Genomic DNA, 19,439 nt, shown 5'->3' on the forward strand with positions numbered 1-19,439 from the left:
ATCGACATTGTATTCATAATTCTCATAGCAATATTTAAGAATAGCTCAATTTCCAGGTCTATAAACTGAATCATCAAAATCTTCAAACTCTTTAAACAAAGATTCAATTTCACATGCACCCTTAAAAGCAACAAATTCTTCTATTCATTTCACATCATAGTAATCATATATACCTCTAGCATAAGAAGCCAAGGTTACATTATCATTAAATTTGCATGAAAAGGGAAGGTGTGGAGCCTTCATCCTAGAGCAACAAGTATAATCATATCTCAAGCATAGTTGCCTAGCATACCACTTCAATATATAAATTTGATCCCATAATAGTTTCCCTTTTTGAGTCAAGCGATAATCCCTAAAGTATTCATGTTGATCCAATGTGTCTCCCATTACTAGATTGAATGGGGTTTTCTCAGGATTATCAAAGTAGTACATAATATCTGTCACATAACGAGCATCGAGGGTTTTAGGAGGTTCCCCATCTCCATGAGTAGCAAGTACACCTAATTTTTTTGGTATTTCGTGTTCCATATCCATAGCTAAAGATAGAGAACAACTAAGAACAGCAAATAAAAAGTACTTAGAGATAAAGCAAACAAGGACACACGAGAATATTCACCCCACGCTATTGCTCCCAGGCAACGGCGCCAGAAAAAGGTCTTGATAACCCACAAGTATAAGGGATCAATTGTAGCCTCTTTCGATAAGTAAGAGTGTAGAACCCAACGAGGAGCTAAAGGTAGAACAAATATTCCCTCAAGTTCTATTGACCAAAAATACAACTCTACGCACGCTTAACGTTCGCTTTACCTAGAACAAGTATGAAACTAGAAGTACTTTGTAGGTGTTGTTGGATAGGTTTGCAAGATAATAAAGAGCGCGTAAATAAAAAGTAGGGGCTGTTTAGATAAAGACACAATAAAGTTAGTATAGCGAGTGTGGAAAAGTGGTGGTAGGAATTGCGAAATTGTCCCTAAGCAATTGACTACTTTACTAGACCGATAGCAAGTTTTATGTGGGAGAGGCCACTGCTAGCATGTCATCCCTGACTTGGAATTCTATGCACTTATGATTGGAACTATTAGCAAGCGTCCGCAACTACTAACGTTCATTAAGGTAAAACCCAACCATAGCATTAAGATATATTGGTCCCCCTTCAACCCCGTATGCATCAATTTCTATGCTAGGTAGAAGCTTCTGTCACTCTTGCCCTCCAATACATAGTCCTATCAACATACAACTAACCCTATGGTGTGATCCACGCGCGCGCTCATATGATGGGCACCAAAGGACAACAACATAACCACAAGCAAATTAAATCAATCATAGCAATTCATCAACCACCGATAGGACAACGAAAATCTACTCAGACATCATAGGATGGCAACACATCATTGGATTGTTGGAAATATGCCCTAGAGGCAATAATAAATGGTTATTATTATATTTCTTTGTTCATGATAATCGTCTATTATTCATGCTATAATTGTATTGTCCGGAAATCGTAATACATGTGTGAATGCATAGACCACAACGTGTCCCTAGTAAGCCTCTAGTTGACTAGCTCGTTGATCAACAGATAGTCATGGTTTCCTGACTATGGACATTGGATGTCATTGATAACGGGATCACATCATTAGGAGAATGATGTGATGGACAAGACCCAATCCTAAGCATAGCATAAAAGATCGTGTAGTTTCGTTTGCTAGAGCTTTTCCAATGTCAAGTATCTTTTCCTTAGACCATGAGATCGTGCAACTCCCGGATACCGTAGGAGTGCTTTGGGTGTGCCAAACGTCACAACGTAACTGGGTAACTATAAAGGTGCACTACGGGTATCTCCGAAAGTGTCTGTTGGGTTGGCACGGATCGAGACTGGGATTTGTCACTCCGTGTGACGGAGAGGTATCTCTGGGCCCACTAGGTAATGCATCATCATAATGAGCTCAATGTGACTAAGGGGTTTGTCACGGGATCATGCATTGCGGTACGAGTAAAGAGACTTGCCGGTAACGAGATTGAACTAGGTATTGGGATACCGACGATCGAATCTCGGGCAAGTAACATACCGATTGACAAAGGGAATTGCATACGGGATTGATTGAATCCTCGACACCGTGGTTCATCCGATGAGATCATCGTGGAACATGTGGGAGCCAACATGGGTATCCAGATCCCGCTGTTGGTTATTGACCGGAGAGGCGTCTCGGTCATGTCTGCATGTCTCCCGAACCCGTAGGGTCTACACACTTAAGGTTCGGTGACGCTAGGGTTGTAGAGATATATGTATGCGGAAACCCGAAAGTTGTTCGGAGTCCCGGATGAGATCCCGGATGTCACGAGAGGTTCCGGAATGGTCCGGAGGTGAAGAATTATATATAGGAAGTCAAGTTTCGGCCACCGGGAAAGTTTTGGGGGTTACCGGTATTGTACCGGGACCACCGGAAGGGTCCCGGGGGTCCATCGGGTGGGGCCACCTGTCCCGGAGGACCCCGTGGGCTGAAAGTGGAAGGGAACCAGCCCTTAGTGGGCTGGGGCGCCCCCCTTGGGCCTCCCCCCATGCGCCTAGGGTTGGGAACCCTAGGGGGGAGCTTCCCCCTTGCCTTGGGGGGCAAGGCACCCCTTCCCCCCCACTTGGCCGCCGCCCCCCCCTTTGGATCTCATCTCCAGGGCCGGCGCCCCCCCAGGGGGCCTATATAAAGGGGGGGAGGGAGGGCAGCAACCTACAGCCTTGGGCGCCTCCCTCCTCCCCTGCAACACCTCTCTCTCTCTCGCAGAAGCTCGGCGAAGCCCTGCCGGAGACCCGCTACATCCACCACCACGCCGTCGTGCTGTTGGATCTCCATCAACCTCTCCTTCCCCCTTGCTGGATCAAGGAGGAGACGTCGCTGCACCGTACGTGTGTTGAACGCGGAGGTGCCGTCCGTTCGGCACTCGGTCATCGGTGATTTGGATCACGGCGAGTACGACTCCGTCATCCACGTTCATTGGAACGCTTCCGCTCGCGATCTACAAGGGTATGTAGATGCACTCTCTTCCCCTCGTTGCTAGTACACTCCATAGATGCATCTTGGTGAGCGTAGGAAAAATTTAAATTATGCTACGATTACCAACATGGATAATAATATGAAGCATAAAGCACCATGTTCAAGTAGAGGGTACAGCAGGTTGCGAGAGAGTGGACCGCTATAGATAGAGGGGGGAAGGTGATGGAGATGTTGGTGAAGATGGCGGAGGTGTTGGTGAAGATCGCAGTGATGATGATGGTGGCCACGGCAGCGTTCCAGCGCCACCGGAAGAGAGAGGGAGAGGGGCCCCCTTCTTCTTCTTCTTCCTTGACATCCTCCCTAGATGGGAGAAGGGTTTCCCCTCTTGTCCTTGGCCTCCATGGCATGGGAGGGGCGAGAGCCCCTCCGAGATTGGATCTGTCTCTCTGTCTCTCTCTGTTTCTGCGTTCTGGTATTCTGCCCTTTCGCCGTTTCTTATATATCCGGAGATCAGTAACTCCGATTGGATTGAAACCTTCACCAAGATTTTTTTTTCTGAAAATTAGCTTTCTTGCGGCCAAAGAAGAGCAGCAACCGCCTTACGAGGGGCCCACGAGGTTTAGGGGCGCGCCCCCTGCCTCGTGGCCACCTCGGGCACCGTCTCGCGTTGATTCCTCCTCCCATATTTCCCAAATATTCCAAAAATATTCTCCATCCGTTTTTATTCCGTTTGGATTCCGTTTGATATGGGGTTTCTGGGAAACATAAAACATGCAACAAACAGGAACTGGCACTGGGCACTGGATCAATATGTTAGTCCCAAAAAAGGTATAAAAAGTTGCCAAAAGTATATGAAAGTTGTATAATATTGGCATGGAACAATAAAAAATTATAGATACGACGGAGACGTATTAGCGAGTCACCTCGGTATCACGCAGATTCGGCGAGGGATTCCGGCGTGGTGCTCCGCGGACAAACTGTCTGATCCCAGCGTGGCGATTTATTGATTTCTTTTTGCAACGATTTGAGTTGGAATATAAGGAAGTACTTAAGAGTACTGAGAGGATAGTTTAGATGCTTTTGCTCAACCCCTCTCAAAATGCATCCGTGTGGTTTCTCTGTTTTCTCTTAAGTTGTGTTCATATAAGTAACCAGTTGGCTAGTTTGTTGTAACAGTTGCACATGAATGCAAATGTAGTTGGATCACACATATGCGTATGTTAGTTGGCTAGCCAACTTACGAAGTTGCACAGTGAGGGCTAACCAGTTGCACATTCGATGATATTCAGATGGATACACTGCGTAAACCATGTTCAAGCAGTTTGCATGTGTGGTTTTTTGGTTGCACACCCATGTGTGCCCTGTTTCCAAGGGTATGCGTGAGGAGTTTGCAGATCTAAGCAGTTCATATGCTAGTTGGCTTTGCCACACTTATGTAGTTTCACACGGAAGGGCTACCTAGTTGCATGGTTGACATCTAGTTTAGTTTTGGCTCGAGTGCCTACATCATCTTCAAGCAGTGTGTATGCTGATTTTTTTGTTGCACATTAATGTGTGCCGAGTTGGCCATACAGTGCATCCAGTTGCACACATTTTTGTTTTGTTTTGTATTTGTGCTTTGAAAATCAGCACGAGTTGCTTACCTCATGGCACTTTTTTTATATCAATTGTTATTGCTCTTTTTTTCTTTTATACATTTGGTTGTTGCTACTAATTTGTTTGTTCGCTTTCTTTTTAACAGACCAAAATTGGTTGTAAAAGGAGATGCGGCTACTAGTAAAGGAGAGGCATGTTCGCTTTTTGGTCGGTTTTCATTTATCCTTGTAGCAGTTTTGTTTTCAATTATAATAACTATTTTTTGGGGTTTTCCGGCCATGTTCTAAATTTTGTTTGTTCTATGCAGGGGTTTGCAAACCCTTCTTCTTGGCAGAAGTTGAAACGGCCCACCGGTCGGGAGCCTTGTCGTGTTGATATCAACGGGGATGAAGAGGAGGACGAGGTAGGTATCGAGGAAGAAGTGTGGGTGCATTCCCCTTTCTTGCATACACACACAAGTAACTTTTTCCATGCATCCTTTAGGTTGGCGACCAATTTCGCATTGTGAAACAGTGGAAATGGAAGGCGACTGCGCAGGTGGGAGTTGTATATGAAGATGGCACAACGTTTGCAGCAGCTGTTGAGGTAACATGAAATGGCATTAGTCATTTTTCTTTTCTTTTTTCCTACACAAAGAAGCCTGGGATGTGATTGTTTTACACAGTTGCACAAGAACCAGCTAGGTGTTGGCATCCCGAACTTTTACAGTTGCACAAGAATTAATTAAGAGTTGGTATCCTCAACTTTTCAAATAGTTGCGCAACGGTATCATACGAGTTGGCATCCTCAACTTTCGTAGTTTGACCATAACCATTTGGGAGTTGGCAGTCTCAGCTTTTTAAATAGTCCCACAATAATATCACGGAGTTGGCATCCTTAACTATTTTAGTTGCACAAGAACCAAATAGGAGATGTCATCTCCAACTTTTCTTAATAGTTGCACAATAATGCCACATGAGTTGGCATCTTCAACTTTTTTTGAGGGAGGCATCTTCAACTTGTTTACTTCCACAAGAACCATTCAGTAGTTGGCATCCTCATGTATTCACATGCATCTGATTTTGTAGGTTTGCAGATGCACTTGAATGTAGTTGCACTACATATTTGGAAGATTGTAATATTTTAGAATTGACTATTTTTTTACATTTCTTGTGTTTAGACATGCTAAATTCATCAGTTCAAAATTCATTACATAGTTGAACAAACATGCAATCATGCAGGAGTACTTGCAGTCACACAAAATAGATGATGTAGTTGCACAACAGCCAGTATGAGCTTTTTTTATTGGAATTTTGCATACAGAATTTTAGCCAAACCAAAATGAATCTGAAATTATATGTGTTGGCATCTTCAACTTTTATATGAGTTGAAGATGCCAACTACTGAAATTGAAACCCCACAAGTAGATGGATATGACAGTGTTGTCAGTTGCACACTTGTGTTGGTTAAGTTGCATAGATACAACCCAGAGCTGGTTCATTTTTGCTAAGGCTTCATTTTTGCATCATGTGTAGGTTTTACAGGTTACGGGTGTGGAGGAGTTGTAGATTTGTGCACACAATTCTTAGCTACGAAATCACATATACTACTGTGTGAAAAGTTCAAAGGAAAAAAACACTTGCAAACTAGATTCTTGTCTAGTAGGTAGTTATCTTTTCATAGTAGCTACAACACTTTCTTTTGCTACATGGACATCTGTTCTTTCTGCATTATGTGTGAATAAGACTCTCTATGTGCTCTCTCCTATATTTGCACATTTTCTGCGTTTTGTTGCACACATGCTATAAAAGTTGGCTTGTCCCATGATGTTGTTGCACGAAAATTAGTTAAAAATCACAAGTACCAGATTTCCCCGTTTGACCTCTGTTTATGCTATATTCAACAACTATGAAGAAGCTATTTTTGGAAAGAGAAATTTGGTGACGGGGAAAGGGAAAGGCAAGGAGGAAGGACCTGAATAGGAGGACAAAAGGATCACCTCGTTTTTCACCCTTGCTGGTGCTTGCTGCCTGGTACGTTCTGATCTATCATCCCTCTCTCTTCTTTTCTTGCACCAAGTTGTTCGAGATCCACTGTTATTTAACTTCGATTCGTCTGCCATGGCAGCTCTGGCAATGGAGATCCAGACCTGGGAACCCCTTTGTTTCATGGGTAAGAAGGTGGGGGCAGGTAGGGGCGTGGGGACAAAGAAGTTGGTGGCAAGAGGGGCGTGAGAGCTTCAGGAGGGGAGGGAAGGGCATGTGATGGCCTGGGGACCACGTCCAATGCGTGGTTTGTTGGGTTGATGCGCCTTTGTTGCTACCGGGGAGGGCTTTCCTTTTTCTGGGAAGGGGGGATAGAATCTTTCCTTTTTCTGGAGGCCGCTCGGGAACGGTAGGGAGCAGCCGGCCGCTCCCTAGACGCGTCCAAACTAATTTAGGTAAGGAGACTGAAGGTTTTGGGGGCACAAGTAAGTGTTCACTTTTCCAGATGCCCTAAAAATCGTGCCTTCAAATTTGGAAAGCAATTGAAACATATGATTCGACGGTGGAGAGACAGGGCGGCAATCTGATAGTTGTTGGGCGCCGAGCTCGATTTTAGTTGGCAGAGGTTGCCGGGACCGAGACGATCGCCGGACAGCAAGGAATGGCGTATGGATCTTCCAGGGATGGAGGGGAGCCGGGGATATGGCCAAATCCTACGGTGTCGTGACAACCGAGTGCCGAGAGCTCGCGGGGAGAATCGACGGTCGTGGGGGTCATGGCGAAGCCGCGAGCAGCGGGAACGAGCATTGAGGTGGCACTTGGGCCGGGGGCGGCCAGTGGAGTCGCAGCGGTGAAAATCGGCCGGAAACGGTGTCTGGTGTCGACGACCGCGACTGCGGAGAAGTTTCAGTGGAGCGGTTGGACTCATGCGGACAATGTTTTCTTTTGCGGTAACCACTAAAGGTGTTGTAAACATACAACATTTATAGTAAACTTTTGGATGTGATTTATTTATTTATTTTGGCACCGTAGAGCATCTCTCAAAGACCTTTTTTTGCTTAAATGACCTAAATGATGTTTTTATTAGGTACGTCGGCTATTTTACGTCGTCTGTTGAAGATACTCTTATGATGCTGGATCAGAAAGTAACAGTCTGCATGGAACGGTTCCTTTTTCTTTCGGGTGGACATGGAACATAAATGTAGGATTCCCAGGAAAAAAAGAACATAAATAAGATAGTGTTCCCGCAAAAAAAAGTAGGATAGTATTTTTTTAGGAGAAAAAGTAGGATAGTAGATTACCCTCGAATCGAAAAGAAAAAAGTACAGGAGCATGCCGTATTTATCTTTTTTTTTTAGATCTTGCCGTATGTATCTTTCTAGCTCGCTTTGTATAGTTGGGCTGACTCCTCGCAAAAAAGATATTGGGCTGACAAGCTGAAGATCCAGCTTTCACGCAGCGGCCCACTTACCGTTTGGTGCGACTCCACGGTTCCTGGCGCATGTGGAACGCAGCACAGCACCCCTTGTTTAGTACCACCTCGCCTAGCGAGAGACGTTTCGACCGGTTTATAAGGTTCAGCGTTCCAACATTGCTGTCACAAGTGATAAAATTGGAACGATATAAAGAAGATTAGCATGGCCCCTGCGCAAGGATGACATGCATAAATCAAGAAATGGTCTGATTTTTTGAGATTTTGCACGCTGGTCCCTGGTTTCTTGCAGATAGGCCCCGGGCGCCTCCCACTTGGGCAGCGCCGTGCTTTTCCATTGTTGCTTTTCTTTACAAGTAGGTCTTTCGACTAGTTCTTTTTTCTTGTAATCAAGTCCCTGGAGTCCATTTTTTGATATATATTGTGGACTGCTCCCTGGTATCTTGCGGATGTGCCCTAGGCTTTTTTTTGTGCAGTTGTACCTTTAGAAACAGATTCTTTCACTACCTCTTCTCTTCCAATCAAGTCCTTGGCCATCTATGTTGGGCAGCTGTGCTTTTTCATTGTTGCTTTTCTTTACAAGTAGGTCCTTCGACTAGTTCTTTTTTCTTGACGTCCATTTTTTGATATATATATATATATTGTGGGCTGCTCCCTGGTATCTTGCGGATATGCCCTAGGCTTTTCTTTTGTGCAATTGTACCTTTACAAACAGATTCTTTCACTACCTCTTCTCTTCCAATCAAGTCCTTGGCCATCTATGTTGGGGGACGCTTAACCTTGCTTTTTACTAAACCGTTTCAACATTTTTTATTGTGCAATGACTTATATCCATTTTTACATTGTACAATCTTCTCTTTTTAAATGTGCATTCTATATTTTGTATTTTATATTTTCAGTAAAACTTCTCTTTTACATTTCCACAAATCACATGGTGTGCAAATATCTGTGAATGCTATCCGATTGATTGTCATTGTATAATTTTTTTGGAACAAAAGGGGTAACAGCAAACCGAAACATAATGGTAGCACTCGAGCCTCACCAAAGTAGCAGGCCAGACTATATGCAAACTACAACTACTAAGAGCAATTGGTTCGGCAACACATCCGGCGCGCAACAAGGGATCTAAGTAAGGTCTATCCTATTACAGAATGACATCCTCACGCAGGAGGGACAGATCATCCAGTGTGCGCCTTGAGCATGAGTCCATCTAGTCCCTTATTTGCACCAGCCTTGGTCCCTCCTCCCATGCAATGCGCAGCAGCTCGCTTCTTCGTCGGTCCAGCAGGAGGAGACAACGCCGCAGTAGCACCGATTGATCCCAGACGCATAAGATTTTTCACTAATGCAACAGAACACACGCTCTCCCCAGGATCACCCGAATGCCTGTCCACGACACGCCCTGAAAACACATATCGTTACGCATAGTCCAAATGCTCCAAATGGTAGCAACACAAGCAATGTTAACAACAGTCTTCTTGTTATTAGCATCCCACAGATCAGACAGGGTTTTCATGCAATGCGGATATTTGAAGTTAAAGGATTCAGCAACATTTTTCCAGGTTTCTTTTGCAACTACACACTCGAAAAACAAATGGTTCACAGACTCGTTTTCACAGCAAAACAAGCAGGTTTTATCATCTACACGACGTCTCTTGGCTAGGTTATCTCTAGTAATAATCTTGTTATGGTAGGCTAGCCATATGAAGACCAAGTATCTATCTGGTACTAAAATTCTCCAAAAATTCTTCCAAATGGGGGTAGAACCCCCCCCCCCCCCCCCCCCCCCCAATTGATCATATTATAAAAGGATTTAACAGAGTAAATCCTAGACGCTTCTAGTATCCAGACATGATGATCCTCTCCATCACTAGGCTTATTAGTAGATAGGAGTTGAAGCAATTCATGCCACCTGTTCATCAACACATCACTTAAAAGTAAGTTTGAGAACCACACCATCCCACATCTGAGCTACAATACTCTCTTATTGTTGGCAGATACTATATAGATCCCAAAATTGGGTTTTCAGACTCAAGTCACCAGCCCAAGTATCATGCCAAAAGCTAATACGTTGGCCATTTCCAAGTTTCCATTTAGAGAAAGGTCTACCTCCAGCCAGGGCCCTTGTGATTCCTTTCCAGAAGGGGGAGCAAGTATTAGAATTAGACCAGAGCAGGTTGGGCTTGTTAGTGTTGTACTTATGTTTAACTAGTGTTTTCCAATCTTTGTCACCACCCAAGAAGAATCGTTTAGACCAGGAGGCTAACAAGGCCATATTGAACTCTTGTAGGTTTACCACACCTAAGCCACCAAAGGCTTTTTTCTAGGATACAAATCCCCAATTTGCTAGATGATATTTATGATCATCACCCACATTCCCCCAAAAGAAGTGAGCCATTTGTGAAGTAATTGCCTTAATAGCCCATTTAGGGAATTTAATAACAGACATAAAGGTACATTGGAAGACTAGCAATGCAAGTTTGTAACAGCACCAACTTATCCTCATAGCTAAGCAGTCTACCTCTCCACCCACAATTCTTTTAATAATCTTGTCAATAATGCGTTGGAGGTCCTCTCTTCTCAATTTTAGATAGTGTAATGGGAACCCTAGGTATTTAAGAGGGAAAGTCCCAATTTTGCAACAGAAGATTTGTGAGAGTATTTTTGCACTAGCTTCATCAACATTAATGGGAACCAGCTCACATTTGTCATAATTAATTTTCAACCCAGAAAGGTTCTCAAAGCAAGCTAGTAACCATTTGAGGTTTTTAGCATGATCAATGTCAGGATCTAGAAAAAGAATAGTGGCATCTGCGCATTGTAAACTAATCAAGCTATTGGTAATAATGTGGGGAACAATCCTCGAGATAATTTCTCCCCTAACAGCCTTGGCTAAAATTATGGAGAAGACATTTGCAACTAAATGAAGAGTATGGGGGAGCTAGGATCTCCCTGTTTCAAACCTTTACCACCCACAAAATATGGGCCAATCACATCATTAATCTTAATAGAGAAAGAACTATTCTGGGTAATGGATAGAATCCATTTTATCCATTTAGGACTAAACCACCTGGATGTTAGCATCTCAATCAAAAAGTCCCAATTTACCCTATCGTACGCTTTCTCATAATCTAACTTGAGGACCACCCCAGATTTATCTGACCTATGAAGTTCATGGATGGCCTCATGAGCAGTAACAACACTTTCCAAAATAAATCTGCTCCTAACAAAAGCAGATTGACACAGAGATAGTAGTCTATCCCCTATGGGATACTCTATTACACAAAGCTTTACTGAAGATCTTGATCGAGCAATTGCTCAAGCAAATGGGTCTAATTTTTTTTCATATGTCTAGCATCTGGTTCTTTTGGGATAAGAGTAACAGTAGAGTAATTAAGTCTTTGTATATCTAATGTACCACATTCAAAATCCCTAACCAGGGCCATGAAATCATTTTTTATCACCTCCCAGAAGGTTTGATAAAAAAGAAAGAACAAGCCATCAGGGCCAGGGGCACCATTGGTATAGGAACCCATAATAGCTTCTTTAATTTCATCCTCTGTAAAGGGTTTTTCAAGAATGTCATTCTCAGCATCTGTAACAAGTTCTTCTGCAGACCAAAAATGATCACCCAGGTGGATATTAGGTTTTGGTTCAAAACCAAAGAGATCCTTATAAAAGTTAGTAGCAACCTCTAACATATCTTTTGTGGAGTGGACCGGGCCATCAGGGCCCTCTAGTACAGACAAGTGGTTTTTCCGTCTACGCTGGTTAGCCACTGCATGAAAATAGGCAGTGTTTCTAGCACCTTCTAGTATTTTCCGGTCTCTGGATCTCTGACACATAGCAGTCTCTTCTTTTTTTCCAAATTTCCTCCAACTCTTTTTTAATATCATTCATTCTGAGGATATCCTCAGTAGAGACTCCGTTTTGATTAGCAAAAACATCAAGGATATCAAATTCTTGCAGGAGGTTTTTCTTTTTTTCTCTTCATAGCAGCCTCCAAGTTAATGCTCCACCCTTTAGCTTTTTGTCTGAACAGTTTGGTTTTAAATTGCCATGTCTCAATGGCAGTTTTATGAGTAGCCCAAACTTGTTTGACTAAGTCAGAAAACCCAGGTTGTCCCAGCCACCATTTTTCAAATTTGAAAGGTTTGTTCATTTTACTCCCCCAGTTCCAGTGTCTCAAAGGAGGGGGGCATGGTCACTACCCACTCTAGGAAGGGCACAAAGAGTGGTTAATGGGAAGTGACCATCCCACTCAGTAGAGGAAAACACTCTGTCAATGGTAGCAAAAATAGGATTGTCTTGATTATTACCCCAGGTATAAACCCTATTGGCCAGCTTGATTTCCATGAGACCCCATTTATTAATCCAGTCATTAAACAGGAAGGCCCAAGAGTTATTAATATTACCAGATGATTTCTCCTTGGCTTCTCTGACCAAGTTAAAATCACTCCCCAGTAAGACATGATAGGACAACCCATCACATACTTCATGTAGTTCAGATATAAAATCTACCTTGTCCACAACATAAGCTATACCATATACTACTACTAGATGCCAACAAAACCCATCAGTCTTATTTTTCAAGGTAAGAATCAAGCAATATTTTTGTACATAACACCAATACACTCAAAGGAGCAGGAGTTGACCCCTACAAGGATCCCACCGGCAGAACCAGCAGCAGGCAAAGAATGCCAAATATAGTCAGTAGACCCAGCTAGTATCTTTAAGAAGGATTCAGAAATATTCTCTCTTTTAGTTTCTTGGAAACCAACAAAGTCCGGATTGTATTTATTAACTATATCAGACAGGCACTGTAATTTTCCTTTTTGCCCCATACCCCTAATGTTCCAAAAGAGACCTATCGTGGAATTTTAAATGGGTGTGAAAGGCTAAAAAGCCCATGTCTAGGAGCAGTTACCAGACTACCAACAGAGCCAGCAGTGCCCCCTGGGTTGTTGGAGTCAGGTCTGCCTTTTTCAGGAGTAGAAACTCCACTCCCCTCACACCAAATATCACTTAACTCATCATGCAATGATATTTCAGGGTTTTGAGAAGCAAACTCAAGGCATTTGCAGTTTCATCTTTCACCAGGTTACTTATAATATTTTTCCTTTCTAGATCAGAGTGACCAAACAGTAGAGGCATAAGGCTCTAAATTATCAACAGAAGCATTATTAAAGGACTTACTTTTGAAAGTAGCAGGGATTTCCAGGTTCTTCCTCATCTTGTATGCTTCAGTTGTTTCCATTATATTCTGGTTCCTCTGCACTCGGGTTGAAGGCCTTTGAGAGAGAATTGGGCCCCATTTACCAGAGATGTTCTTCTTGGAGGGAGGGGGGAGGGATATTGTTACCAGCAGTATCATTTCTCACCTTGTTCCTGAACTCCAGCATCTTCAGACAGTTCACGACTGGCTCAATTAAGGTCTCCATTTCACTATCAGTATCTCCAGCTTCAGTGGCAGTATCCGAACCAGAGCTATCAAAATCTCTCAGTAGGTCAGAGAAGTATGTTTTCTGGGCAGAAACTACAAGGCTGCCAATAGTGTCAGCAAAATCAGCTTCAGCTTGAGGATCAGGTGTGTTCATCTCAGGCCCATCTAGAAGTTTGATAACTTCAGCAAAGGGGAGGATGACAGCAGTCTGACAGCTTTCTTTCTCCACATTGTCCTCAGGTTTTTTGCAAGGAGTATAGCAAGCTTCCACCAATGCAGGAGGATGAAAGGTGGTGCACTCCTTACCTTTACTAGCAGGTGGGTTTTCAGAGGTGCTAGCTCTATTAGCTAGATCCAGTTCATCAAAACCATCCTCACCATCTTCCAAGCGATCCTTGTCAGTATCACCCACATCAAGATCATTTTCCAAGCCATCCACATCTATATCAGTAGGTCCATTATCATCATTAGGATCATCAGCACCCACTTGTTCAAAACCTTCAACAGTGAAAGATAGAATGTATAGCTTTTTCCTCATTTCCATAATCCGTTCAAAAGGAATTTTCTCAAGACTCCTACACGCAATCTTGATTCCGACTTTCTCATAAAAGCTCTTCATCAGCCCATTCCAGTCCACATCTACCAGGATCCCAAAGCATGAGGCAATCTGAGAGAATACCTTCCACATGCACCATTTTGACGACAGGCCTTCAACAACAACCCAAGCAAGTAATTGGCAGATCGAAGGGTCTATTGCACCAGTCCATTTCTCGGATAAAGGGTCTATTGCACCAGTCCATTTCTCAACAGAGACTGAAACACCAGTAATTGGCAGATCAAAGGCAGGGAATTCAGTTAGTTCTTCAACCTTCTTCCAAGGAGGGAATCTAACCAAGAACTTTTTCTCTGAGAATGTGCTGACTTGCCATGGCCACTGTCTAAGCTTGCAGAAGATCTCAGAAAGATTTTTAATCAGATCTACCTGCTTGATCTCTCCTTTAAACACATGGACCTCACCACAGTTCCTGAAAGTCCGCCAATTCGCTTCACGGCCCACAGGTGCATCAATATGATATAATCCTAAACCAAGAGCAGAACTGCCAAAAAAGGTTGCAACAGGGTGTGGCTGCGCCCAAGCTGAACAGTTGTTGACATTGTGCCCCTCTAGACCACAAATAAAGCAGATTTTCTTCTCTATGCAGTTACCAACATAATGTCTAGGCCCCCCACATGTGAAACATACCATGTCTTTGTATCTCTCGTCGAGGATCTGGGTGGGTGGCGCAGGTGGAGCAGGCGGAGTGGTCGGTGGAGGCATGGCTGCAGGCGGCAGGGGCTTGACGCGGCGCAGTAGGCTGGGGAGCAGTCCTCCCACTTGCTGCAGAAGGTGGACGCCCCCCCCCCCCCCCCCCCGCGCTCCCCTACTGACGGCCACCGCACAGTATAATTCTTTGTGTGTGATTTATTTTTCTTATATATTTTGGAAAGTTTAAGGTGCTTGGACATGACTAACTTAATGGAGTGGTTAAGCTTCCTTTGGTCAGGTGTATACATGTGCATTCCTTATACTCTCATGCCATCAAAAGTTGTAGGTTGGAATCCCCAATAAAACCTTTCGCAAATGTGTTTGATACCAACCACCTACTGTACCTTTCATAATATACGTTGACTATCCGAGCTCAACCTTTATTTAGACTAATTCCTACATCACCACTCCAAATATCCATGTGAAATGTAGGTTCTGTTCTAGTGTAGCTAGGCACCACACATTTTATCCTATTCATCCATGAACAGTAGATTTGATTTTCTTCACGTGATTTGCATTGAGTTAGAGGATACACCCGGACTTTCAAAGTTGAGATTTTCTTCACGCGATTTAGACGGAGTTAGGGCATGTACAATGGTTGATAAGACAATCTTATCTTAAGCCTTGCATGTAATTTAGAGATGACAAAAAAAATTGTCTATAATAGGGTTATCTCTTAGCCTTATCTTCAATAACTACTCCGTACTATTCTTAAAAATATGATGAGACATATTATGCTAAAAGATCATCTCTTAAATAAGAAAGCTTTTTCTGATGATTTCTCTCGTCCCCACCTCAGCATTTATTCTACATGGCACTCCTAATATAACACCATTGTACGTGCCCTTAGAGGATACACCCAGACTTGTAAAGTTGAGCGTGCCACTAGGACGAGAGCCACCGTTGACAGGATAAGACCAGCATGTTTCGGGACACATTGCAGGCAATAATGAAGATGAAACAACCGAAACAAATAGATCACGAAAAAGAAAAGTCTAGGGTTTTCCTGCCTCCCCTCGGCGCCGCTGTCAGTCCACCTCGCCTCCGGTGGCCTTAAGGTCATGGCGGCACGGTGGATCTCAACCTTTGCCGGCGGGAGGGCTCTGTTTTCAGTTGTTTCTTCGCGTTTTGTTAGGATTTGTATCTTGCTCGGGAAGACGAGACGGCGGCGGCTCCCTGAAGATGCAATAATTCTCCCCGTCTAGCGCCCCGTCTCGATGGTGTGTCTAGCATCATCGATGAGCATGTAGAGGTGTGTCTTCGATGGATCTATCCTTGATGGATTTGCTCGGATTTGGTCATAGTTCATCTATGTTCATGTGTTTGCAGGTTGGATCCTTAAGATCTACGCTACTCTTCATCGGCAGCGGTTACTGTTCTGTTGCGTATAGCACGATGACTTCCCGACTGTCTACTATACAAGTTTTGCCCGGCTCCGGGACAAAGGGGCAATGACGGTGGCGCGCCTTCGGCTCGCTTCAGTGCTTGTAATCGTCCCTAGGTGATCTCCGGATTTGGATTTAATTTTTATTATTTCTGGTGTTCATTGTACTGCCATGATTGAAGATGAATAGATTGGAAGTTTTCTCGAAAAAAAAAACCGAAATAAATGATACAAGAATTCTATTTGCTAAAGCGTATTTTTTTTCTACTTTGAAACAACTCTCCGCTTAATTTGTCTTGGTAGTAGACATGTGAATTAGGAAGGAAAAGCTATTATTAAAGAACTTCAGTACTCCATTTAGTAAATCAAACATATTGCAACACAAAGAATCTGCAAGTCCGTACGTAGATCACTGAATCTTGTTTGAAACTTCATAACATCGTTTGACCATTTCAGATAATAAATAACATGCATGTCATGACCTGAACGATTTTATTTCACCAAGAACAAACACATAGTAAAGTCTACAGATTATTTAAGCAAGAAAACCTACAACTTTAAGGTATACAAAATGAACTCAGGAATTCTATCTAGAGGCAGTAACAAAGAGACCAAGTTACGAAACTAAATCGTTTAGATCTAGAGTATCTCATCACAATTCGAACTTCTATATTTGTATAGAGATGTAGATTAAACAAGAAAAACAACTATTTTCTGAGGAAAGGCCATCATAGGCGCTCAGCCTAGCCCTGGCTCCGCTCTTAGCAGTCTCACAAAATTGTACTCCCACCGTAAAGAAATATAAGAGCATTTAGATCGGAGTACTTAATAGCAATTCAATGGTCTCACAAAATTGTAAATAGCAATTTAATATTTTACTGTCGCCTTAGAAATTCAAAAGAAGCAAAGAATGAAATTCAAATATTTTAGTGTCAAGTACCCAAGAGTAAGTTTATTCTCAAGTAGTCAACCAATTTGTTCTACATTCAGGACACACAGTTAGATCCCCTCTAAGGCTCTAAAGTGGGAACACCCTATAGCAGCCACTTACATAACTTTTCACTAGTAGTATAAACAAAGAAGCCACGGGCATAAATCATACAATCCTAGATTGTGGAACTATATCAATATCCAATACCTCAACACTTTTTTGGCCATGAAAACACAACAGCTAATTTACCCTGCAATAACTGAAAAACACAACAAAGGAAGAACGATACCAGATCTCCTAGTTCCCGTCCTCATGATCGTCATGCTGGTATGTAGCGCCACCGTTTGGTATAGCACCTGCTCCTTTCACACTGATGTCACTGAAAGGCCTCTTCCTTGAGGAAGACGATGGTTCAGAGGCATCCATTTCCATATCCTTCTGACCCTCCTCTACAGCCATGTTTGTCTGTTTCTCTTGAGGAGCACCGGATGTTGAAGCTGGAGGTGGCATCACATCAATTCCGCTGAGCCGGCAGAAGACTTTCTCAACTGTCTCGGTGATCTCTTTCCCTAGTCCACCATTGTCGAGTATCAGCTCCCAAACTGCCTTTGAGGCTTTCTCAAGAACCGGAGTTCTGCATTCGAACAAATGAGTTAGCACTGCTTTACAGGTTAGATATATTATTTCTTCTGCTTCAGGCGACGATATAAAACAAAACTATCCAAGTTCTAAAAAAAACTCAAAACGCTGGTAAAGTGCAGTAAAGTACCAAAGGCACGAATCGTCTGAGATGCAAAGTTACAACTGTGTCCAAACCAAATGCACAACGTGCAAGTTAAACTTCCAGCAGTGCCAGAATACCAAATATTAACCCGTATATTCCCAAGGTTAAGAAAACCAAGTGTGTGCTTAAGTGTGCCTACGTGCTAGGCGATGACAGAACTGGGAGCCTTGACCCTATGCGCTCAATTAAGTAGGCAGCACGCATAGGCAATATAGGCACTAGGCAATGATAAAACTAGGAATTTACACCGAGCACTTTCTGAACCTTATTTCACTACTATTACATCATATTATCGGGAGCTAGATGACCGCAGTACTTTCAGAACAAACAGTGGTTAGCAAAAATATGATAAGGAAATGTGTCGTCATGGAGTATTGTGTGCGCTCAAAAAGTCAAAGTCAAATTCACATATAGTTCTCTCTTTCTTTCTACTTAGCATCCAGAAGGAATACTGTACATAGAAAGCTGTGTATATGCTAAAAAACAAATTCAAACCAAACAATATGTTGTAAATTTATTATTGAGCATATCATGTTTGCTCTATGCTACATTGCGTCAGTAAATTATATACAAAACAATAGTACTTACTCCAATTCTTGTCTAAGAGCATCAAACAGCTCCCTCTTGGTCTTTTTCTCAGCTCCAGGAGTCTTCAGAACTTTGCTTTGTTCCACCATCATCATAGTATTTTTCTTCATGTCCTCCTATAGAAATCCGATATAAGAAGGTTTAGTCCCAATAAGCCAACTAAACCATTCCATTGATCAAGCCAATCTAGGTAAAAGCAATGCAAAGAAACTGTGATGAGAAACACATGTCTATAACATAGCTAAAATTCCATTGTTCAGAATTTATCCTGCCACGGTAAAATTCCCTAATGATCAGGGAAAAAAGACATTGCAACCATCTATATGCTTCCGAGTGAGAAATGATTATTTATTTTTTCAAATGAAAAGAAAGCGCGCTATGGCAAGATAGGCGCTAGGCAGTGGCCAGTGGCAAAATGCAGAATTAACACCTAAAGCTTCTGTTCCTTTTATTTTCACGCACACCAGCAGTACAAAATGCTCAGACGAAAAAATAATCCATAGCCATGGCCATGGTGACGACTCTATTGTTCTCTGCTCCAGCCGTCACTTTCCCATCAGCAACCAAACTACAGGGGACCTCGCCGCTGAGAGCAAAGTCACAAGCAGGAGGGAGAAGAGGATTGGAAAGAGGAAGGATGTGGGGGAGAAGCGAGCTGGATGCATACGTCGGCCTTGAGCTGGGCGATGATCTTCATGCGGAGCGCGTCGACGGTGCCGTCGTTCTTCAGCGACTCCAGCACCTCCTCCGGCCGCACCACCTTCGACGACGACCCCATCCTCCTCCGCCCCCCAAATCAGTAAATCACCCACCACGACCTCCTTCCCCTCAACGCTCGCGCTTCAGATTTGCAGCGGAACCGCTCCAGGAGAGCTCGCGAGGCCGCCCGGCGGTGCTGCTGAAGGGTCGCCGGAGACGCGACCTCGGAGGCTAGGGTTGGGTTTCTTCCGCGGGGGAGAGGGCCAGAGGGGAAGCGAAGAAGGCAAGTATCGGGTCTTTAATTGGAATCGGTCTCCTCTGCGGACCC

At 43.3% G+C, this 19,439-nt stretch overlaps 1 protein-coding gene, 1 long non-coding RNA gene and 1 other non-coding gene across 5 annotated transcripts; 1 reads left to right on the top strand and 2 right to left on the bottom strand.

Moving 5' to 3' along the window:
* Positions 1 to 5,299: 5,299 nt before the first annotated feature.
* Positions 5,300 to 6,867, bottom strand: LOC120963879 (uncharacterized). Its single transcript, XR_005755578.2, has 2 exons — positions 6,534 to 6,867; positions 5,300 to 5,676 (listed from the first exon to the last, which is right to left on the bottom strand). It is a non-coding gene; the product is annotated as an uncharacterized lncRNA (long non-coding RNA).
* Positions 6,868 to 8,126: 1,259 nt separating this feature from the next.
* On the top strand, positions 8,127 to 8,234 carry LOC120965603 (U6 spliceosomal RNA). Its single transcript, XR_005758648.1, has one exon. It is a non-coding gene; the product is annotated as a U6 spliceosomal RNA (small nuclear RNA).
* A 685-nt stretch (positions 8,235 to 8,919) lies between these two features.
* LOC109760231 (uncharacterized) lies at positions 8,920 to 19,428 on the bottom strand. 3 transcript variants are annotated; one of them, XR_012184259.1, is made up of 4 exons: positions 19,080 to 19,428; positions 18,413 to 18,528; positions 13,173 to 17,674; positions 8,920 to 9,378 (listed from the first exon to the last, which is right to left on the bottom strand). XR_012184259.1 is itself a non-coding variant. In XM_020319068.3 (4 exons), the coding sequence occupies exons 1-3, from the start codon at positions 19,188 to 19,190 to the stop codon at positions 17,338 to 17,340; spliced, it is 564 nt and encodes a 187-aa protein (XP_020174657.1). In that variant the 5' UTR covers positions 19,191 to 19,428; the 3' UTR covers positions 8,920 to 9,378; positions 17,330 to 17,337. The 3 variants fall into 3 exon arrangements, 1 of the variants encoding a protein (XP_020174657.1); XM_020319068.3 differs by having other exon boundaries at positions 17,330 to 17,674; XR_002232324.4 differs by lacking the exons at positions 18,413 to 18,528; positions 19,080 to 19,428 and having other exon boundaries at positions 13,173 to 17,341.
* Positions 19,429 to 19,439: the final 11 nt, after the last annotated feature.

The sequence above is a fragment of the Aegilops tauschii genome, chromosome 5, assembly GCF_002575655.3.
Source record: "Aegilops tauschii subsp. strangulata cultivar AL8/78 chromosome 5, Aet v6.0, whole genome shotgun sequence".
NCBI lineage: Eukaryota > Viridiplantae > Streptophyta > Magnoliopsida > Poales > Poaceae > Aegilops > Aegilops tauschii.